General features: G+C 40.1%; 1 protein-coding gene across 4 annotated transcripts in view; it reads right to left on the bottom strand.

Moving 5' to 3' along the window:
- Positions 1–21,103, bottom strand: part of LOC146656081 (stromal membrane-associated protein 1-like) — a 159,122-nt gene that overhangs the window by 93,477 nt on the left and 44,542 nt on the right. For 2 of the 4 annotated variants that reach the window (XM_085428971.1, XM_085428974.1), the window contains exons 4-5: positions 20,511–20,586; positions 4,358–4,426 (exon numbers count right to left, since the gene is read on the bottom strand). In XM_085428971.1, the coding sequence (XP_085285097.1) occupies positions 4,358–4,426; positions 20,511–20,586 (145 nt within the window). The remainder of the gene's footprint in view (positions 1–4,357; positions 4,427–20,510; positions 20,587–21,103) is intronic. The other 2 variants (XM_085428976.1, XM_085428975.1) reach the window with 1 other exon arrangement.

Here is a 21,103-nt window from a genome sequence, read left to right as displayed (position 1 = left end):
CAACTGCAAGTTGTGTTTGTGAAACTACATTCAGTAATGTATTTTAAAATTCACCTCAAACTTCAATCAGATGATTTAGACCAGTGTTTCCCCAACTTTGGAGCCGCAGCACATATTTAACATGAGAAAAATCACACGGCACAATGTCACAAAAAGCATATTGATCATTTTTCCCCATGCAGAAGGTATAGCAGAATTGGCTCGGTTTGTCCCCAGTACACCGTTTTTGCTTTCATCTGGGACCAATCAGATTGACTGCTTTTTCTTTTCAAATATTTATCCATTGCTATTACGCCAGCTCGAAGCCGACCGGGAGGTTGAGGCACGATGTGCCGGGAAAACAGTGTTCCTCCCGGCCGTAGCAGGTCTCGACCTCCCGTTAGCTTCGAGATGGTGGGTGTCAGATCTCCGAAAACGTTGGAGCACTTTTGCAAATATGTGATGTCTTGTAAACCGAGCAGATATCTGACGTTTACACAACTACATTCACGCCTCAAAATATCTTAAAAGTTTATTTTGTGACCCAGAAAGAGTAATATTACAACTAAGTAGCTGCCGCCATTGTTGGAATTCAACTTTTGCGAGATCTCGCTAAAGTTCATCGTAATTTTTTCTCTCCCATGTCCCTTGCGGGGCTCCGTAGGAAACACTGATTTAGATACACCCTGTATTTTATTTGAAATTTAAGCGAAATTACATTTACCTATAATATTTAAAGTTCACCACATAAGGAGGTAATGAGGCTGATTTACACAAAAAAATAAAATAAAATTATTTACAGTGTAATTTGTGTCTCTTTTCCTGTAAAATACCCAGAATTTTGGCACCACCTTAAATTTCTTATGCACTACTTACATTTACTTATAATGTAAATTCTTGTTTCCTGTAAATGCACTACTTAAAATGATTTACACAGTAAGTATTAAATAATTAATTTAATTATGTCTTTGTTTTCTGTAACAACCTGATGTGTTACTTCCTTATTCTAGTGTGCCTGCCTTTAAGTATTTGGAGGTAAATATAATTACACTGTAATTTCAAATACCTTGAAATTCAATTTAGTTACAGGGGAATTATGCCCCTATTTGCAGGTGAGATTATTAAGTGTTACTAATTAATTAATTAGATGAATTTGGCAGAACTGAGCAGCTTAAGAGCACCAAAGTTCATTCCTACCCCTGACCCTGTTCTCCTCCATGACATCAGGCTGAAGCTCATCAGCACAGAATTACATAAAACAAAATTTGAAATTGGTAAAAACCATAAACCATCGTGACATTATCTGGGAGAGTTGCGTGTTTCTATGCTAAGTGGGATATTGCTGATAGCAATAACTAACATGGCAATAATAAATAATTCAATTAAACCTCCTTAATTTTCTCTGCTTAGCTCAGGACAATATTTACATCAGCAGAAGTTAAAAACTCCAGGTAACATTAACTATAATAATGCATGTTTACACACAGTGGGCTTGACCATACATGCATACAATTTGTAGCAGTTATTAACAGATTTACAATTCTACACTCAACAATTCAGGTGCAACAGAGCAAATCAAACTGATAATTACAATATTTTCCTGACACACTGAACTGACACTTTGCTGTCCCCTGTGATACTATAATTAACACGTAATACTGCTCAGGAATCGAGAAACAAGCCACTTTTCTTCACCTGATAGTGTTCTATATGAGAACGCATAAGTTGGACTGGTAAAATTTGCTGTACCTCATAGCACGTCGGAAACAATTACATCCCTTTCCTTAATGTGATTATAAATGCAGACTTAATGTGCAGACATTATTAGCGCGCAGAGTCGCTGTAATGTTTTCAGGTTAATGCTGCTGTCTTGCTTTGTTATATGTAAATGAGTCAGCACCGATGCCAACAGGCTTTAGCTAATGACTGTCAGGACGCCGAAGAGGAAAGCTTTAGTTTAGCAGGTAAAGCCTACAATCTAGCCATCATGACAACAATAACCGCCTCATTCTCTCCCTCACCGGCTCTATTCTCACTGCAATTACTTGAACATCAGAAACAATAGCTTCATGATCATCAGAACGAGCACTGAGGGCATCTGCTGTTATTATGGACATTGTATCTTTTGTGAGCATATGAAGTCAGCAGTTCTTCTTTGTTTGATTGTTTTGTTTTTTAAACTTTAGAATAGTGGTATGAAATATTAAAAAGCAAATATATTATAAAAAGAAATGTCCAATGTCAAGTACTGTCACAGGGGAAAAATTTGTTCTTGAATTTTAATTCCGAATCCTTTGTGTCTCTCAGGGGAAGCGACAATAGCTGCTGTTTATACACGAGCAGCATAACAGATACTGGTCTCAGTTCTGCTTCAGCTGCTTCTTGGCTGTTCATTTACAAGACATTGGCTGCATCTTCCCTTATTGTTTTCATATCAATCACCAAGTTAGAGTATATTATCATGAGGCACTGGCAGGCGGCAAACTTCTAACTCTATCATCTATGAGCTAATGAGGCTAGCATTGCTTCAGAGGCATTAACAGGGTATTATAGTCCCATCTGATCATCACTAATAAAACACAATAAATTGCGGCTGGGATCCTTTGCCTGCTATTATGCTGGCTATGATTCTAACTTGATTTTTTGTTTTGTTTGCTTTTTAAACCAGTTTCCCTTTGGTTGACCAGGGTAAGCCAAAATAATACAGATTCTCACTGGGTTCTCATTGGCTCCGCTTTGAGAGTCACCACCATCGCCAGGCTGCATATCAAAGACATTTGTGCAAATTACTTGCATGCTGTGTGGTCAAATGTTTGTGCATGTTGGAGCCATCAGTGCTGTCTTTACTAGACTACTTGTTACATTACCTTTGCATTTTCCCATAAAAAGACCCGAAACACACCGTCTCAGAATTACCACTTAACAGTATTACCTATAGGCTACAGACCAACACAAATCTCTATTCTAATGAGGACACACATAAGATCTTTCTCTTCGTACGTTATGAACACAAAGCAAAGATGAAGTAATGCCAGAAGTAAATGTTGCTCACTGGCTAACAGTGTTAGGATTAATGTGTAACAGGCAGAATATTCAGATTACCGTTTTTGTTGTAATAAATAACCAAACAAACTTTTGCAAATAGGCAACCTACTATCATACCACGAAGCTCCTGGCACACAGTTTTTGTGCTGATGTTAATGCCAGAGGAAGTTTGGAACTCTGCAGTTACTGAGTCAGCACAGCACTGGTGATTTTGACACCCACTCTGTAACATTACATGGTCTCCCACTGCATGGCTGAGCTGCTCCACTTTGCAGTAATACCACTTACAGTGGATTGTGAAAAGGGGGAAAAAGTTTCAGGGCTCAATGCAGCAGTGGCCTCCTATTATGATACCACACTCCAATTCAGTGAGCTCCTTAGAATTACCAAATTTGTTTCAAAATGTTTATAACATGTATGTAAGTATTCACAACCTTTTCCATGACACTTAAAATTGGAGGAAAAATTCCATGACCCTAAGCACACAAGACAAGATAACAAAGGAGTGGCTTCAGGATCACTCTGAATCTCTTCGAGTGGCCCAGCCAGAGCCCAGATCTGAACCCGAGTAAACATCTCTGCAAAGATCTGAAAATGGCCAGGCACCAATGCTCCCCATCCAATCAGATGTTGCTTAGAGGTTCTGCACAGAAGAATGGGAAACTGCACAAAAATATGTGTGCCAAGCTTACAGCATCGTACTCAAAAAGACTCCAAGGCTCCAAATGTTGCCAAAGATGCTTCAATTAAGTGCTGAGCAAAGGCTGTGACTATATATGTACATGTTATATTTGTGTGTGTGTGTGTGTGTGTGTGTGTGTGTGTGTGTGTGTGTGTGTGTGTGTGTGTGTGTGTGGGGGGGGGGGGGGGGGGGGGGGGGGTATTTTTTATAAATTTGCAAATATTCCAAACAAATGTTTTCAATTCGTCATTGTGTTTGTATTGTGTGTAGAATTGTGTGAAAGGAATTTAATCCATTTTAGGATAAGGCTGTAAAATTACATAATCAACAACATACTTTCCAGATGCACAGTACACACAGAGGCAACTGGATGAAGAAGCACCTAGTGTGATCGAGGACTCTCCCATACTCCAAAAAAACAAAACACATCTGAAATCTAAGGCTGAATCTTCTGAGGGCAGGATGGAAAGATCCAGGACTGGACCCAGCTGGTTGGCCAATGATCAGAAAGAGAATTAAAGAAGCTTGTCTCACTTGTCTCAACATGACACTAACACGGGACTCAGACATAAATCTGGAAGACTACACGGCACCAGAACACAAGCACAGCAAGGCACCACCACACCAAAGGGTGAAAGAGGAGATGTGCACCTCCTGTCTGCTCTTGTCAGTCTGCGAGGACGGCGAAGTGGTGGGAGGAGTCGCTTCAGACGACTTCGGCTGAAAGACAGAATTTCAGACAGAGGGTTAGACATGAAGACGAGGAGAAGGGGGAACAGAAAAAAATCAAGAGAGACGAGAAGAACAAGGAGGGCACAGTATGGAGAGAGAGCGAGACGGAGGGGGAGGAGAGTGAAGCAGAGACAGGAGTGACTTAATTAGAGGGAACGAAGGATTTTCTCCACTACAGCAGAGTAGTCTTTGCTTCAGGAGATGCAGCAAACCAAGGTTATATTCAGCCCCGCAGCTGCACAGGATGAATAGTCTCTAAATAGAGACTCACATCACACACAAACCCACAGTTACTGAGTGTAGGGACGACCTCTATTAACCTGCCGTTGACCTTCGAGACAGACCGACAGCTGGGTTTGCATTGAACTCTGCAGCCAACCAGCTACAGTAAATAGTTGTTTTTCTGTCCATCACATCGTTTCATAGAATAGGAATCAGCTATCAGGCAGCATGACAGTAGCCACATCCTCCTCTGACATTACAATTGTGGAGAAGTTGAAAGGTTGTTTGTATTGTCTAGTAGCAGACATCCCCCAAGGACTGCCACAGATACCAGACTTTTTCAGGAGCAATAAATTCATGAAATAGTCTCATTCTTCAGCCCTTGGCAGGAAATGAAAACCTATTTTCTCTGTATGCTTTTTCCTCAAAGAGATGAGTGAAATATTTGGTGATTTCACCTGACATAGATCAGTGCTTTCTACTCACTGATTTAAAATATCGATTAAATCATTTCCAAATAAATGACTTTAGATCTGACTAATTCTTATTTAGTCATGGTAATTTAACATAACATTTAACAAGCACAAATTTAGAGGGAGTTTGAGCTGCATTAAGTTTTCTTCTTATTTACAGCGATCGGGCATAACATGATGACCATGTGCCCAATACTGTGTTGACCCGACTTCTGCTGACATACAGTATATGAGCTGTAAGGCTGCACGATCAATCAAATAACAGATAGCTGTTAGCAGGGAAATTTGAAAAGAATATGGTCCACAAAGGTTCATTTCCATCGCTGCAAACATCTGCATGCATAATATATTACAGATTTCGTGTTTTTGGCACAGAATTCAAACCTTATATTTTGTTGATTTTACACGTTTGCATTCTGCAAAGAAAATCTATCGCGAAAGGCAGCCCAACACCAAGGAATGAAAACACAATTTCTACAGTAATTACTGCCATTTTCAGTCCGTCTTCAAAATTCATACCAATCCAATCCCATCAGCCACTTCATCACATAACAGTCTAAAACCTTCCTGGCTGTAATGAGACATGTCAGTTAGCAGATTTAAGTAAACAGTTGTGATGCTACCTTGCCTTTGTCTTTATCTGTTCCTTGTTTATTTTTTGCCATCTGTCTGTTTGCTGCCTTTCTACATGCGCCACGGCTCCAGCTACCTCCCTCAAGATTTGCACATCGTCTCCACTTACTGCCTCTCCACACAACAGCTGAACAGAGTACCGTATTTCCCGGACTACAAAGCGCACCTGAATATTAGCCGCACAAGCTAAAATCAGGGGAAAATCCTGTTTTGTACATACATTAGCCGCACCTGACCAAAAGCCGCAGGTGTTTCAATATTGACTTATCATATGTAAGAGAATATGCACAAAGCGAATTGTCAGGAAAGAGATGGCTGTTTGGAGACACACCCCTTTTATTAATATTTTGAAAATCAAGTTATGGGTACATATTTGCACATGTGCTGTGCTTCATAAATGAGTAACAAATGTAGTACATAACAGTAACCTACAGCACACCAGAAAAATAGATTCAGACTACCTTTTAGGCTCAGGTGCAGTGACACGGCTTTAACAAGAAGAAAAGTCAGTCATTCACCACAATCTTCCTGCGCACTAAAACCACCAAAGTCCTCTTCTCCAGTGTCGGAAACGAACAGGCTCAGGATGGCTTCGTCATCCACTCTCAGCTTCTTTCCTTCGTTGTCACTTTCAAAACCAAAGATAATCCTCATTGTCAGTGTCGGAGTCGAACACCCTCTGAAGGGCCGTGGCGGTGTCCTCCTCTTCATCATGCAGCAGTCCAGCCCTTCGAAATCCGTTGGTGATCGTGGATGTTTGCACACTTTTCCACGCTGTCAGAATCCACCGGTAGAGTTGAGCACAACTTGCTTTTCGCAAGTTTATCGCCGCTCATCATCCACGACTCCAGCTGAACGCATAGCGCTACTTTGAAGTTTGTTTTTCGCGCTACTTGTACGGCACTATGTTGCCTGGCGGATGGACATGTGACCAACATACCACTCTTGAACCCCGATCCTTCCGCCAGGCAACGTAGTGCCGTACAACAGCGGAACAAACAAAACAAATCGTCTTACGATATCACAAAAATCATGGACAATCTATAGAAAAGCCGCACCTGACTAAAAGCCGCAGGGTTCAAAGCTTGTGCAAAAAGTAGCGGCTTATAGCCCGACAATTACGGTAATTATTCCTAAAAGCAGCAAAAGTAATGAGGTCATAAAAGCACTAAAAATATATACATTTCTTTTGCAGTCTGTTACGTGGGTGAAAATGACACAGTGCACCGCCTGAGCTGCGTGGAGCAACAGGGAAATGTTTAACAAGATTTTGCCCAGGACCAGTATAAATGAAAACCATAAAAAGCGAGAAATGTTAGGGTCTGAAATTACTTTAATCATGCTCTCGTGATAAAACTACAATTCACACATACTGCAGGAAAATTAGAGAACTCCTGGGTCTAAATTTTAACTCCTTAATGTTAGCAAGATACAACCCCCTCAACATTACTGAAGCATTGTAATATCATCTTGATGCAGAACAAAAAGCAGCATCCGAAAAAAGCTTTGAATGCTCTTCATAAAGCCTGGAGAGCTATTCCTGAAGTTGCCTCACAGAGTTCAGGCTGTGCTGAAGAATAAAAGGAAGCCATACAAAATATTGACTTTCAAAATCGTTAGAACTGAACTTCTAAACTGAACTTCCATGGATGTTTGTAGTCTAAGGAGCTTGGGGGAAAAAAGCGTCTGGACTTCTTTAGGTTTCTTGAAGACGTTTCACTTCTCACCCGAAAAGCTTCTTCAGTTTTAAGAGCAACTGGTGGAGAGTCAAAGATTTTAAGCCCTAAGGGAGTGTCCCCAAAGAGGGTCATGGACCCTGTATTGATCCTCTACCTAATCACCTAGCCTCACCCTATCATGTGATTTCCTAAGGTCAAATGGCCCAGGAGGTGAGTGGGCATTAAGGTGTCTGGGAAGGGATCTCAAAACTGGATTATAGATGGCAGAGGGTGTCGTAAGCCACCGCCTCTGTTCAAAGATGGTTGTTCACAGTGGACATAGATGGCTTCTTTCACTCCTCTTTCAAACCATCTGTCTTCTCTGTCCAAACCCACACCCGTTTTCACACCTTGGCTCGTGTGATTAGGTAGAGGATCAATAGGGGGTTCATGACTCTCTTGGGGGACTCTCCACCAGTTGCTCTTAGAACTAAAGAAGCTTCTCAGGTGAGAGGTGAAATGTCTTCAAGAAACTTAAAGAAGTCCAGACTCTTTTCTTTCCAAGAAAGACTCCGATGACCTGGATGACTGAGAACCTTCACAGACACATGGATGTTTGTACGTCTCATTTTCCTATCACACATTACTATATCTTAAAGACTAACTTTCTTAACCATTTAAATCAGCAGGCCTTTCAGACGCACTGATAGAAAATGACCAGAATTCAAAAAACAAGGATGTGGCCACTTCATTTCAAAATTGCAAAAAAAACAAAGAGTAAATTTTGGACATGTATTTCTGGAGACCCCAGAAGAATATAGAGCTTTTTTTTCATAAACATTACATTGGGGATTCTGTGGATAATTATGCATCGTCTCATTTCAGGATAAATAATAAACTATTCAACCAAATACTGCTGCTTTTCCACATGTATAAATAACTGCATTGCTTTTTTTAATATCCTGCATGCCATGTGATGCTGCAGGTGGTTCAGATGTGAATCCTACTACAACTATTACATATTTTTGTATTTTCACAGGCATCTGTGCATATTTGTTGTTACAAAGTAAAAATAGTACCTTGTGATCATGCGGATTAAAGGTGGGCCGACTGCTGTGGTGGAGGTTTGGATTGTAATTTACAGTTTGCATTCACATCCAAACAATTTGTGATGTTTCCAACTAAACACTGAGCTTTCTGTTACTTCAACCAACCTTCAATTTGTTTTACACAATGCTTCCATCTGTTGCATTCCTATTAATTGATTAGGACTGTAGCAGTCACATTGACAGACATCGAGATACTGTCAGAATTTTATTCCTGTTGTTACGAGGACAGCTTGAAACTTGTCTCACTGTGAGATGAAGCACCAAAGATATGAAGGAAGAAAAAAAAGAGATAATGTCGCAACTCTTTTTTATATTTTATTCTTTTTGTCTTGGAGAATCCAAAATAGCAAAGTGTGTACCTGAATTCAAACAGAAAGAAGAGTTTGTATGTGTCAGTGGAGTTCAGAGTAGAGCAGCTGTTTCTTTGCATCAAAAGGAGACCGTTAAGGTGGTTTGGGCATGTGATTGCATGCAAGCTCGAGGCCTTCCTTTGGAAATTTTCTAGGCGCATCCAGCAGGGAGAAGGCACAGAATAAGATCCAGAACTTGTGGGATTATATGTCTCACAATGCCTGGGAGTGTACTGGATCACAGGTGGAACTATAAAATGATGGTTGGCTGAATGTATATTTATAATTGTCCATTTTTGTTAATTAAGCGAGTGAATTGACTCACGCTACCAGGAACAGCTGACCTGAATCCAATTCTTGGTCCGAGCTCAAGTGATCCTACCTTGATGATCAGACAAACCTTCCATGGTTCAATCGTAGTAGCAAGTTTTTAAAAAACAGAAAGAAAGAAAAGAAAGCTGTGGGTGTCAGTCCTGTTGTCTCAAACCAAGCTACAAAGTTCCAGCAGCACACTGTTGTTAAGCTCCTGCACACAACACGGTTTGTTTTGTTGGAAGCTAAAATGAGGCTAAAGTGATGCACGCCAAAACACTCTTTAGTATTTAACTCCCTGGGAAAAATACATTTCAAGAAAAGATGTTACACTGCATCACTAACATCAACCCACCTTCCTTCCTTTCTCAGTGCCATCCTCCCCTCCTCCGCTCCCTAAACCACCTCAGGGTGGAAAGTAACGCTGACTACAGTATGTCTTTCTGAGGCCAGAACAGAGAACTGTTCTCCTCCCTCCCCCTTCTACTGCTCTTGTTGCCTGTGGTGGTGAAAGCAGCGCAGCTGAGATGTGAATTCAGAGCATTTTCTACCCCCCTAACTCATTCTGTTGATGTCTTTTAAGGCTGTTTTTTATACATTTCTCTCAAAACTTCCTCATCTTCTGACTTTGATGCTGCTGGAGATGTCAATACTAAACAGCCACAGGTGGACTGATGATGAAGATAAAGAGAAAGGAGGCTGGAGGGTAAGAGGGTGAGGCTAAAGGGATGCAGAGGGAGGGGAGGGCGAGGGGGGATATAAAAAGGATAGATAACAAGACTAGTACGCACTGGGTGAAAGAGGATGAACAGAGGTTGAATAGATATTAGGACTTAGCGATGGAAGTGTCTGGCTCTCTAGTGTGGTGAGTGCTGATAGTGAGAGAGAAAAATGCTTAACATCTTTACTGAAATTTGTCTGCTGGCCAGACCTTTAACAGCTTCATTTGTACTCTTACAGAGAACACTTACCGCAGAGAAGTGGAACAGTTACACAGAGACTAATAAAACAAGAATTATGGAGGCCGAGGGATAGTGTTAGCTGTTTGAGCTCTAATCCACTTCCACAGTGTTCTCACAAAGCAGTCTGTTAAGTGACCTTGAGCTATGTGTTGTGGTTAGAGATGCACTGATTGATGGGCCAGGCCCCCGCTTGGCCCTGACAAGTGAACGGGCAGTGAGTCTCACATATGTCCAGTAATGAGCCGGTCCGTTTCACGCATGAGCAACACACAATTATTCAGGAAAACAGTTGCGTGCACACTCACAAGTGTCACTAACGTAGAAACCTCTCACCGCAGACCAGGTTCATCAAAGTAAACTAATAGGGGGTTAGTACCAACAAACATAAGAAACTTAAATCACCACCACAATCACACAGATGAATATGGAAATTTTAAACACAGTAACAAAGATAAAGTGGATAACCAGCAGCCTCAGTATGAGCAAAGGATCAAAGAAGAACGAGGAAAACAGTAACACTCCTTCTGACCTTCTCCATCTCTCAAAGCAAACATCACCTGGAGTAATCTTCCCTGCACGAAGCCATACTGCTGCTCACTGATGGTCACCTCTCTTCTTCACCTAGCTTCAAAAATGAGGTATAGGGATGTGTTTTTTCTGCATTTTTGTCAATATTCTGAAACTAACCTGAAAGAAACTTCTGAGCTTGAGTTTTTCCTCCCCCCCAGTCACCAAATACTTGCTCAGAGTTCAGCATGAACTCAGTTGGGATTTTCTTTCTCTCATTTTAGAGACTTTGCCTTATAATAACCAGTGCACTGAGAATAAACAGGTGTTCTAGCTCAAAGAGATAACAGCTTTCAGACTAGACAAAAGTTGTGGACATCAAATCATATGAACGAGAGTGTTACTAACTGTTCACTTTTGAAGTGCTTGGCAAATCTTTGCAACGGTCGATATTCGAGCGCCGCCTAACGTGTCATTTTTTTAATACTGAGCCATTTAGTGGCTTGAGTGTACATGCTGTTTTTTTAAGTGCTGCAATTATCTGTCACACACATTCAAGAAGCATAACACGAGACTCAGCTCACCATTAGGGTCCTCAAGTGTTTTTAAAGTGTTGCATTGAATTGTGTTTTCTCTCAGCAAAAAGAGCTGAAGTAATGCAAGTGACAAGCTTCAGTATTTAACTGGTCTGAGAACGGTGTCTTGAACCAGACTGTGGGTTTAAAAGGTTGAGATGATAAATGTCTTGAAACTACAGTCTGGTTCATAGATTCACAGACGATCTTGAACCTGGCTAACATCAAGCAGGCAAATATCAGGATGATTATTTATAACCATGAACTGAATCATGCTTTCATGAGCAGAGACTTTGCAGGTTCTTGGAGCAGTTAGGCTCATTAAATCATGTGATGAAACACATGAAGAAAAAATAAATAAATAAATCAGCAGATACCCAGCTTTCAAGGCTAACACTGCTAGCTTGGTACTGCTGATGATAAGAGCTGATGTGGGGTTTTTCTTTTTTTAATTTCCATGATTTGAATAAATAGACAGTAATTTCTTTGGATCATGGCTTGGAGAATGCAACCATCATTGCATCCCTATATCATATTGAAACCTGATGTAATACTGAATAAAGTTACACAGGTTCACCATCCTGTTAATTTTGCTAATTAGTATTTAAAGAACCAAGCACCTAGAAGTAAGATCGCGTACTTGGCGTATTGTCTGTCTTGTTAATGTTGGTTTATAATGGAGCACTGTAACAAAAAAATAATAATTTCCCCCAGGGATCAATAAAGTATTCTGATTCTGATTCTGAAACGGCAACCAACTGAATACCAACTAGAAAACTATTTTTGGTAGGGGTTACTGAGGTTGGACAACAGAGAAAAGGCTAGAAAGCTGTAAGGGAGTGACCTGTTTTTAAGTAATTTAATTAGTGGATGTAATCACTAATATATTAAAATATTATATTCAATTTTGACCACGACACTCCCCTAAATTCTATACAGTAGACCTATAAACTATTTTTGTAGAAAATAAATAGTGGAAATACTACCAAAAACGGAACAATTCAGGCGAAGTTCAAGAACACAGAGCACACAGTCAAAAATGAACTCAAGTCTTTACAGTGAGAAAACTCCCACTTTGGAACTAAAAGAACTAAATTACAGAAAGTTGATTTTATTCATCTGTATGTAGCATTTTCAGTGTGAGAATTTGAAAGTCTGACAGTCGACAATTAATCCAGTAGCAAAAATAGTTTCTGAGTGTGGTGCAATTTTTCAAGATTCAAGAATGACACGATTTTTGTTCAATTAAATCATGTTAACATGAAATAAACAGAAAAGAGTTGTGACAACAAAATCTGAGGAAACTGAGTTTATGCAGTATCATATGGAGCTCAACAGAGCTACCTGCAGTCCAGTATTGTTGGCTGATATTAGCCATTTCTCAATATATAACTGTCTGCATTTAGAAATACTGATAAATAAAAATGTAAAAAGTAAAGAAGAAACATGAGAAACATCCTTCAGCCATGTTATGAGTGTTGATGTTGCATAGTCTGTCCACCAGGTCCTTTTGCAACTTGCCTGCTGGCAACGCACATGCTTGGAATGTCACAAAACACAACAACCAGCTGATCCAAGTCTACTGGACCAATATACTGGAATATTAGATTCTAAAGCCAGGTTTGTGGCGTCTCCCTTAGAGACTGAGTGAATAATTCAGTCTTTCGAGAGGGGCTCAGAGAAGAACTGCTGCCACTCCACGCTAAAGAAGCCAGTTAAGGTGGAGCAGGTATCTGACTAGGATCTTTCCTAGGTGAGGTGCTCTGGTTATGTCCTACTGGGATGAGGCCCCAGGGCAGACCCAACACAGGACCCAACTGCTCAGGCTGCTGCCCCTGCAACCTGGCCCCAGATAAGTGGAAGATACATGGATTGATGGATGGACGGAGATATTTGGTTTTAAATCACCAAATAAAAAGTATCTACAGTTTTGTGAAAAAGTGTTTGTCCCCTTCCTGATTTCAATTAAATGCTTCAGACACAAAATGCAGTTTCTAAATTGACATTCGGACTGACATTCTCCCTTCAGGATGTTTTGATAGACAGCAGAAATTATGGCTCCATTCACCACAGCAGGTCTCCCAGGTGCTAAGGCAGCAAAACAGCCCCAGACCATCACACTACCATAACCATAGTTTAATGCCGAAATAAAATACAGGGCCATGTAGGTTTGGATTTGTCCACCTTAATAATAAACATTCATTTAGAAACTGCATTTTGTGTTTACGTGTGTTATCTTTGTCTAATATTTACAACTCCTTGATCATCTGAAACAATAAAGTGTGACAAACATAAATAGGAAAAAAACTGTCATTTAAAAAAATTCCCATATTAGTTCTGCTCTACGCTACCGGACACAGACTCCAGATGTCATGCTGGAGCCACTCTTCCTGTTTGGGGGTTGCAGTTCCTACTGCTGCTATGACCACTGGGACCCTTGGGACTACTTTGAATGTCACCTTCTACATATTTCTGATGTTACTAACAGCCACATCTATAGCAAACCCTTAATAGCGGGTCAATCTCTGCCTCAGGTGGATTTAATGTCTACTGTATGCTGGCTAAATGAAAAGGTAAAAGTGACTTACTGTATTTAAATTGCACAACAAGTAGCTGCAATGTAAGCCGCAATCAAATGTAATTGTCAACCCATCCTTTTCACAAAATGAGAAATCTGTGTTGTTCTCCTGAACCAAAAAAAAAAACAAACTTAAAGCGACCTCTGTCTAACCTTCCCCGTAGCTCATCTGCTCACTGACGTCAGAAAATAACATGTCAGAGCATGGCAGAAGTTAACTAGGTTGCCACAGCTAGCTGCTAGAACATGTACAACATTGGTAAGTACTGTGGACACTGCGGGGAGGACACTCATGACTAACACAGGCAAATAAGGTTAAAAATCAGCAGCCTTCCTCCAAGGCGACCGCGCTGCTCTCTTGTGACATTTTTAGGCCAATCACTGGGCTCATCACCGAGGGTTTGCAAGATGCACTTTGATGGATTGTTGATTCCAGTAACACTGAAATCATTTGTGGTTTATACACAAACACAATCCAACTAATTTACTCACAGCAGAACAATGAGAGCATGCTACTCAGGCAGGGGGAAAAGCATGCATGCATTCAGAGATGACAAAAGACCACTGCACTCTATCAAGTTCTCTTTTTACTGGCTTTCTAAAGAAGTTAAAAAAAAAAACAGAACTTCAAGCAGTAGGATTTGCAAGCATCAACAAGGCTGTTTGACATTACACAATCTCTTTTTCCCCCCTCTCAGACTTTCAGAAATGGTAAGAAGCTGTTGTATCACATCTCTTGCTAACAGAAGATCTGGCTTCAAATATGGAAACGCAGTTGTTCAAACAGGAGACTTTAATATTGAACTCAAGGACAAAGGTTTTTGTACTTTTGAAGTCAAACATGTTTGTAAAGTTCTGTAAAGTCAAGTCACTTACTATCACTTACTATTCCTTTAGCCTCCTGGAAGAACAGACCACCTTCCAAGTTCACAAGTCAGAATTTTCTCCACTTGAGATGTTACAAATAAATAACTATTAAGCATTAAGCTACAACTGGACTGCTCACAACTTAATGTGAAGGACAGAGCCACAGCACGCTGCTAACAGGAAGGTTAGAGCTAAAGCTGTGGATAGGGTCAGCAAAAACACACACCAGACAGCCCTTTATGACAACTACTGAAGTCACTTTCTTGGTCTCAAAGCCACCAGATTCCACTGAGTAAACAGTTAAAACACACAAGTCGAAACCTGAAGACTGGGCCAAGAAATATTTGAAGACAGATTTTTCAAAGGTTTTATAGACTGATGAGATGAGAGTGACTCTTGATGGACCAGATGGATGGGCCTGTGGCTGCATCAATAATGGACACAGAGCTCCACTTCGACTCGGACACCAGCAAGGTGGAGGTGGTATTATTAAAGATGAGCTGGTTGGACCTTTTCAGGGTGAAGATGGCTCGAAAATCAACTCCAAAACCTACTGCCAGTTTTTAGAAGACACTTTCTACAAGCAGTGGTACAGGAAAAAGTCTGCATCTTTTAAGAAGACCATGATTTTTATGCAGTACAATGCTCCATCGCATGCATCGAAGTACTCCAGTACATGGGTAGCAGGTAAACGCCTTCAGCATGAAAAGATAATGACATGGCCAAAGGTCAGGAAGGAGGCCTAAACCCGTGAGAACCTGTGGGCCTTGCTTAAACGGGAGATTTACAGTGTAGGGAAACAGTACACCTCTCTGAACAGTGTCTGGGAGGCTGAGAGTTGTTTTATTATTCTCACTTTAACATTTGCAAACAAACTAGTGAGATGGGAAAATGTTCATTTTTAAAATTAATTGCATAATTCACTTTTACATTCTTAAACATTCAGGTTTAGGTTCATTAACATTTTGGACTGACTGTCCTTGATCCATAATGAAATTAATGCTCAAAAATACAACTTTAATAATTGTGCACACAGTGTATGTGTGTGCAGTATAAGCCAATATAAGTATAAGCGAACTGCATGTAACATGAATAGATGATCAGGAACAAGTGTGACCACCTCAATAAAAGCAGAAAATCTGGCACTTTGCTGGTCTGCAATATCCAGGTATGTGTCAACACAATGCCACAATCTTCCCAGACAATTCACCCCAAGGTCAGATCATACATTCTCAGACAAATTGCAAAAAACTCAAGAGCCACGTCTCGGATTCAGTCAGCATGTTAAATGTTAAAAGTTCATGACAGTACAATCAGGAACGGCTTGTTTGGAAGGGCTGCCTGGGGAAAGCCTCCTCCTTCTGCGGCAGCATAGCTTATATGCTTACATATCTGGAAACAGGACAGCAACCTCCTTTAATATACAAAAAAAATAAACAAAAATCATGGCTGGCTTGTTCTGTATTGAGCCTGAGTTTGTCCCTTGCCTGATAGAAGGCACATAAACAAGTGGAACAGCATCAGCTGCTCATCCTCATGTCTGCCAACATGAGCCTTACATTTGTCAAAGTAAAGCAACCTTCGTCTTCACAGTGTGTTTATCTGTAAATACAAAGCCCTCGAGTCATTACTGTGATGTAATAATAACATTACAGAAATGACACAAAGCAATTTCAATCGTTACAAAAACGCTCTTCACTCAAACTAGCGAGGCTTCAATCTGACAGCAGGCAGACAAAATGAACAACAAAAAGTTTCAGCACAAAGGAAACACTCTGAAATATAAAAACCAAGCAGTGCTTTAATTCACACTGGCTTGTTCACAGCAGGCTTCCTCTGGTGCATATTTATTCCATTGCAATGTCTAAGTTTCCCTCATTCGCTTCTGTTTCTCAGTTTATGCATTTTTCCCCCCTTTGTCCCACTCGCCTCTTGCCTCTCTCACACACTCTGTGTTGTCTCTGGCTTTCTCTGAAGCATTGCCAGCAGCCAGACTGTGATCTAGGATCTGTTTCTGCCACCCACGCAGACGGCTTGGCTTTTATATGCAAATTAATTATTAAAAACAACTCATTATCACTTTAAACAGTTTCGCGCAGATGGAGAACGAAGAGGAGAGGGCGGGCTACAGTAACCCTGAGCTACAGTTGGCGTATGCACATGTGTGCTCGTGTATTGGAATGACTTTAAGGCATCCACTGGTTTGATTTATGGACTGGACACACAGCACCCAGAAACATTTTGTGTCATTCTGTCACTGCAGTTGCATCATCACACTGTATTATTATTATTGTTTTTATTTATCTATGTATTTTAAACAGCATGCTGGAGGTGCAGGTGATGGATGTGATGCTGTTGCAGCAAAGATTGCATCCTTCTGAATTCCACACAGTCCACCACAATTGTCGCATCAGATTCTCTGTTTTTATCTATTTTGTTTCAGACAGGACTCAATTTTAAATAAAGAGGTGAGCATATCTGCAAGTACTGCCTGTGAGGCAAAGCTCAGAGTTAACAGTTTCACAGACTTTGTCTACTGTCAATGATTTAACTAATATGGTCATGTCAGGCGCACAGCTCTGACTATGAGCTCAGAAGCCCCGCCCATCTGCTGTTCAAACAGGCAGTCAATCAAAAGAAAGTTGGCTTAAAAGGAGGCAGGAAAGGAGCTAAAAAAAGCACGTTTAATAGATACAGTGGTGTGAAAAAGCATTCGCCCCCTTCTTGATTTCCCATTTTTGTATGTTTGACTGACTTAAATGCTTCAGATTGTCAAACAAATGTAAATATTAGACAAAAATAACACATGTAAACACAAAAATGGGAAATCAGTAAGGGGGCACTCTAAACTGAAGGTATCAAGGCCCGGCATAAGTTAAAAAAGGATTACTCAAAAATGTGAATCATGTAAATCTACCTTAAAGGAGTTGTAGAACAAAAAAATGAATTAGCTGATGTAATAAAGAAACTATTTTGTTGCAAAAAATCATTCAGATCCTTAAAAATGGAGCTTATCCAAAAACCACATGGTAGTTCTTCAGTTAGGTAGTTTACTTCCTTGACAGACTGCATCTATTAGTCTAATATTCCATCTTTCATTGTTTTACACCTCTCACCTATTGGCTTAAAAAATTTAACAAAAAAGCTCACGCAGTAATAGTTCAGCGGCCTCAGCTGGAAAGCTTTCATCACATAGGCTCAGCACGCCTGAATTTTTCTAGACATTCCCTGACAGCGCTGCATGTGAACCAGCAAATGTCAGATTTAATCTGATCTAAAGTTTTAAAGTCGTTCATTGGATCAGGTAGTTTAACCTTCTGAGCTCTCTACTACAAAGTGCACGTAATGTCTGTGCCAGTGTGAGAATAGTGCAGGAAACCTTCAGAAGTGATACAACACTTGGACCAAATTCTTTCAACACTCTTCCCGCACAACTCCAAGCCAAACCTATAAAATAAAATAAAAACGTATACTCATTTGGTTTGTTTACAACCCGATAATCCTTTAGACAGACGAGACTAAAGTGTAGATATTTGGCCATAATGCAAAGCAACACCGCTGAAGACAACCAAACACAGAATATCGACACAAACACCTCATACATAGCACGCTGGTGGAAGTTGCTGAAGTTTGAAAAGTATCTAATGTCTTTGCGTTACCCAAATGAGCATCAGTATTGAATATAGATGATATACAGTATTCAGTTGTGGTCCAAAGTTTACATGCATACACTTACCAGCACAAATTGTCATGGAGCTGTTGATGATTTCTTTTTCAGTGCAGATTGATTGTACAGTTTGAACTAGATTTTCTCTAATCCACAAAGATCAAATAAAAACATACACTGACTTAGATCTTTGAATAAGTGGTGCTGAGGGTTCTACAATGTCTTTAACTTGACAAGGAAACTGATTATTAGCTTCTTGTTAGTAATTGTAACTGACAACAAACGGGCATTTCTCTTTGCCGACATAGACAGGATTTGTTTGACAGCACTAATTTAACTGACCAATACTCAGAACAATGGCAAACTCCAAGGAACTCAGTGAGAATCTACGAAGGAGAATTGTAGATTTACACAAGGTGTGAGGGTCTCTTTGAGCAACTGCAGATTCCAAAATCATCAGTTCAAACAAACATTCAACTCATTGTGTGTTTTCAAACCTAAGAACACTATATCCACTGTCGAGCATGGTAGTGGTAGCATCATGCTCTAGGGCTGTTTTGAATAGCCAGTGAAATTAAAGTTATTTGAGATTATACTTACTTCAGTACCAAAATACATCAGGAGGAGGATAGCCTTTGAAAAGGCAGAGCGATGAAAGTTACCCAGTGTGTTAAATACAGTATATCAAAGGTAATACATTATGACACCACCATTTGAAACTTTAAAATAAACTCTAGCACACTTTGACAATTTGGCAGGTATTTCTGCTTAAAATCCAACTTTGGTCAGATTCTAACATAAAACATGAGCCTATGAAAAGCATTGATGTTAAGAAAAGTCCAATTTTAGTGTTTCACTAAACCATGACATGTAAGCTAGCGTTAACTAGCTAATTCAAATCTGTCCAAAAATTATGAGATTATTTCTGTTGCTAAATTGCTAAAGATGGCTAGTTACAAGTTAGCCTAACAATTCGTAACTTTGCAGAAAGCATGTAGACATTTTGTGCTGTTGTTGTTTATGGATAATAACAACTGCCAGTTCTCTCCTTTTTTTGTCCTTTTTTTGGGAGTATACAAGGTGATACATATGTGAACACAGACACACAGTCTGACTGCATCACACCAATTTCTGTGGAGTTTCACACCGCCCTTCACGGAGTAACTCACAGTACAGAAACAGCCCACTCACTGAAACATGCAGAGATGTACGCACCTCTGATATCTCTGTGGAAACAAGACAAGGATATGTGCACTCATCCGCCCACAAACACACCTACACCATCATGTCCTTTTTCTCCCTTCACCCACACAGAGCTTCAGTCGTGACACCGACACACACACACACACACACACACACACACACACACACACACACACACACACACACACACACACACTTATCTACTTACTGATAAAGACCTGTATGAGAAGATAACAGTGTTTTTGAAAGGTTATTCTCCAACTGTGTTCAGCAACTCTTTGTATTGGATCCAGCAAGACTATTGTTTGGGTTGAAAAAGATTTTTTGCTTAGCAAACATCCTTTTTACAACAGATTAAAGTGCACAAAAGGTCAGTGGCAGTTAAAAAAAACAAAAAAAAACCCAACTAATTTTTTAGGCTGAGTGAAAGATAAGTGCACTGAAAGAAACTGAGGTTCTGGCATGAAAAGTTCCTACTGGAAGGCATTCACAAGTCTTGTGCGAGGAAAAGATGCCAAACATGATGAGTAACACATTTTAACTTTAAACACGGCAGCTGCCAAACACTATTTGTTGCAGGTTTCAGCCTTTCAGAAATCATTGGTTTCTCAGGAAAAGGAAAGGGATGGAAAAAAAAATCCTATTTCATGATTAAAGAAAACTTTGGCATGCAGTGTTTGCTACTGTTAAAGCTTTTTTTTTTTTTTTTTTTTTTTATTAAAGAGGGGAAAAAGGTAGGTTTCCCAATAAAAAAAGCAAAGCTCAAGGGACAGAAAAGCCGTCATTTTACATTTATGTTGCTTTCTGTCTTAAGCACATCAATCAAAGAGCCACCAAGCAACCACTCACACTGAGGTTACATGAAATCGCCTCCAACTGTGGCAGCGCTGCATGGAACCACAACAATAACATACACTCACAAACTGTAAAACACAAACAGTGTTGTTGATACTCACTTGAGCTGTGGCCGAAGCCTCTTTGTTGTAGTACTTTTTCCTCTCATACTTGTCCCGGATAAAGACTTCCACTGCTCTGAAGGTCGGGGTTAAGGACTGAAGCCGTGCACAAAGGTATCCAAGTGGAAAATACTTACACACACACACACACCACACGAGACGCATCATAGAGAAACAGCATGCACCGAGTGTACACGGGAATTCTGCACAGCAAAGGTGGGAGTAGTAGTAAAACTTGCAGGAGAAGAAAAAGTCTTTTCAATCCTTGTTTTTGTTTTGTTTTTTTTAAGTCGTATGCATACACGTTTTATGTTCCAGCAACTACTGAAACTGAGATTTTGTTAAATAATATTTAATAATCCCCCAAAATAAGGATCCAAGGATATTTCAAGATAGTTGGTTAAACCTGCTTCTAGAAAAACTTTCACAACGTGCACTCATAAGCTTTATGATATGTATTGTGTGGAATAGTCGTCAACTTGAATACACTGAGATTAGAGATGTAGATAATGTGTGGTGACGAACGTTCCTGTCTGTTCAAAAGCTTTATGTTTATCTTTAATTGACAATGACCTCAGGAGGCTGCTAGAATT

The sequence above is a fragment of the Rhamphochromis longiceps genome, linkage group LG13 (assembly GCF_057381845.1).
Source record: "Rhamphochromis longiceps isolate RC_006_pf linkage group LG13, R_longiceps_female_GT1.1, whole genome shotgun sequence".
NCBI classification, from domain to species: domain Eukaryota; kingdom Metazoa; phylum Chordata; class Actinopteri; order Cichliformes; family Cichlidae; genus Rhamphochromis; species Rhamphochromis longiceps.
Note: the sequence above shows the minus strand (reverse complement) of the source record. Positions and strands in the feature narration are given on the sequence as shown.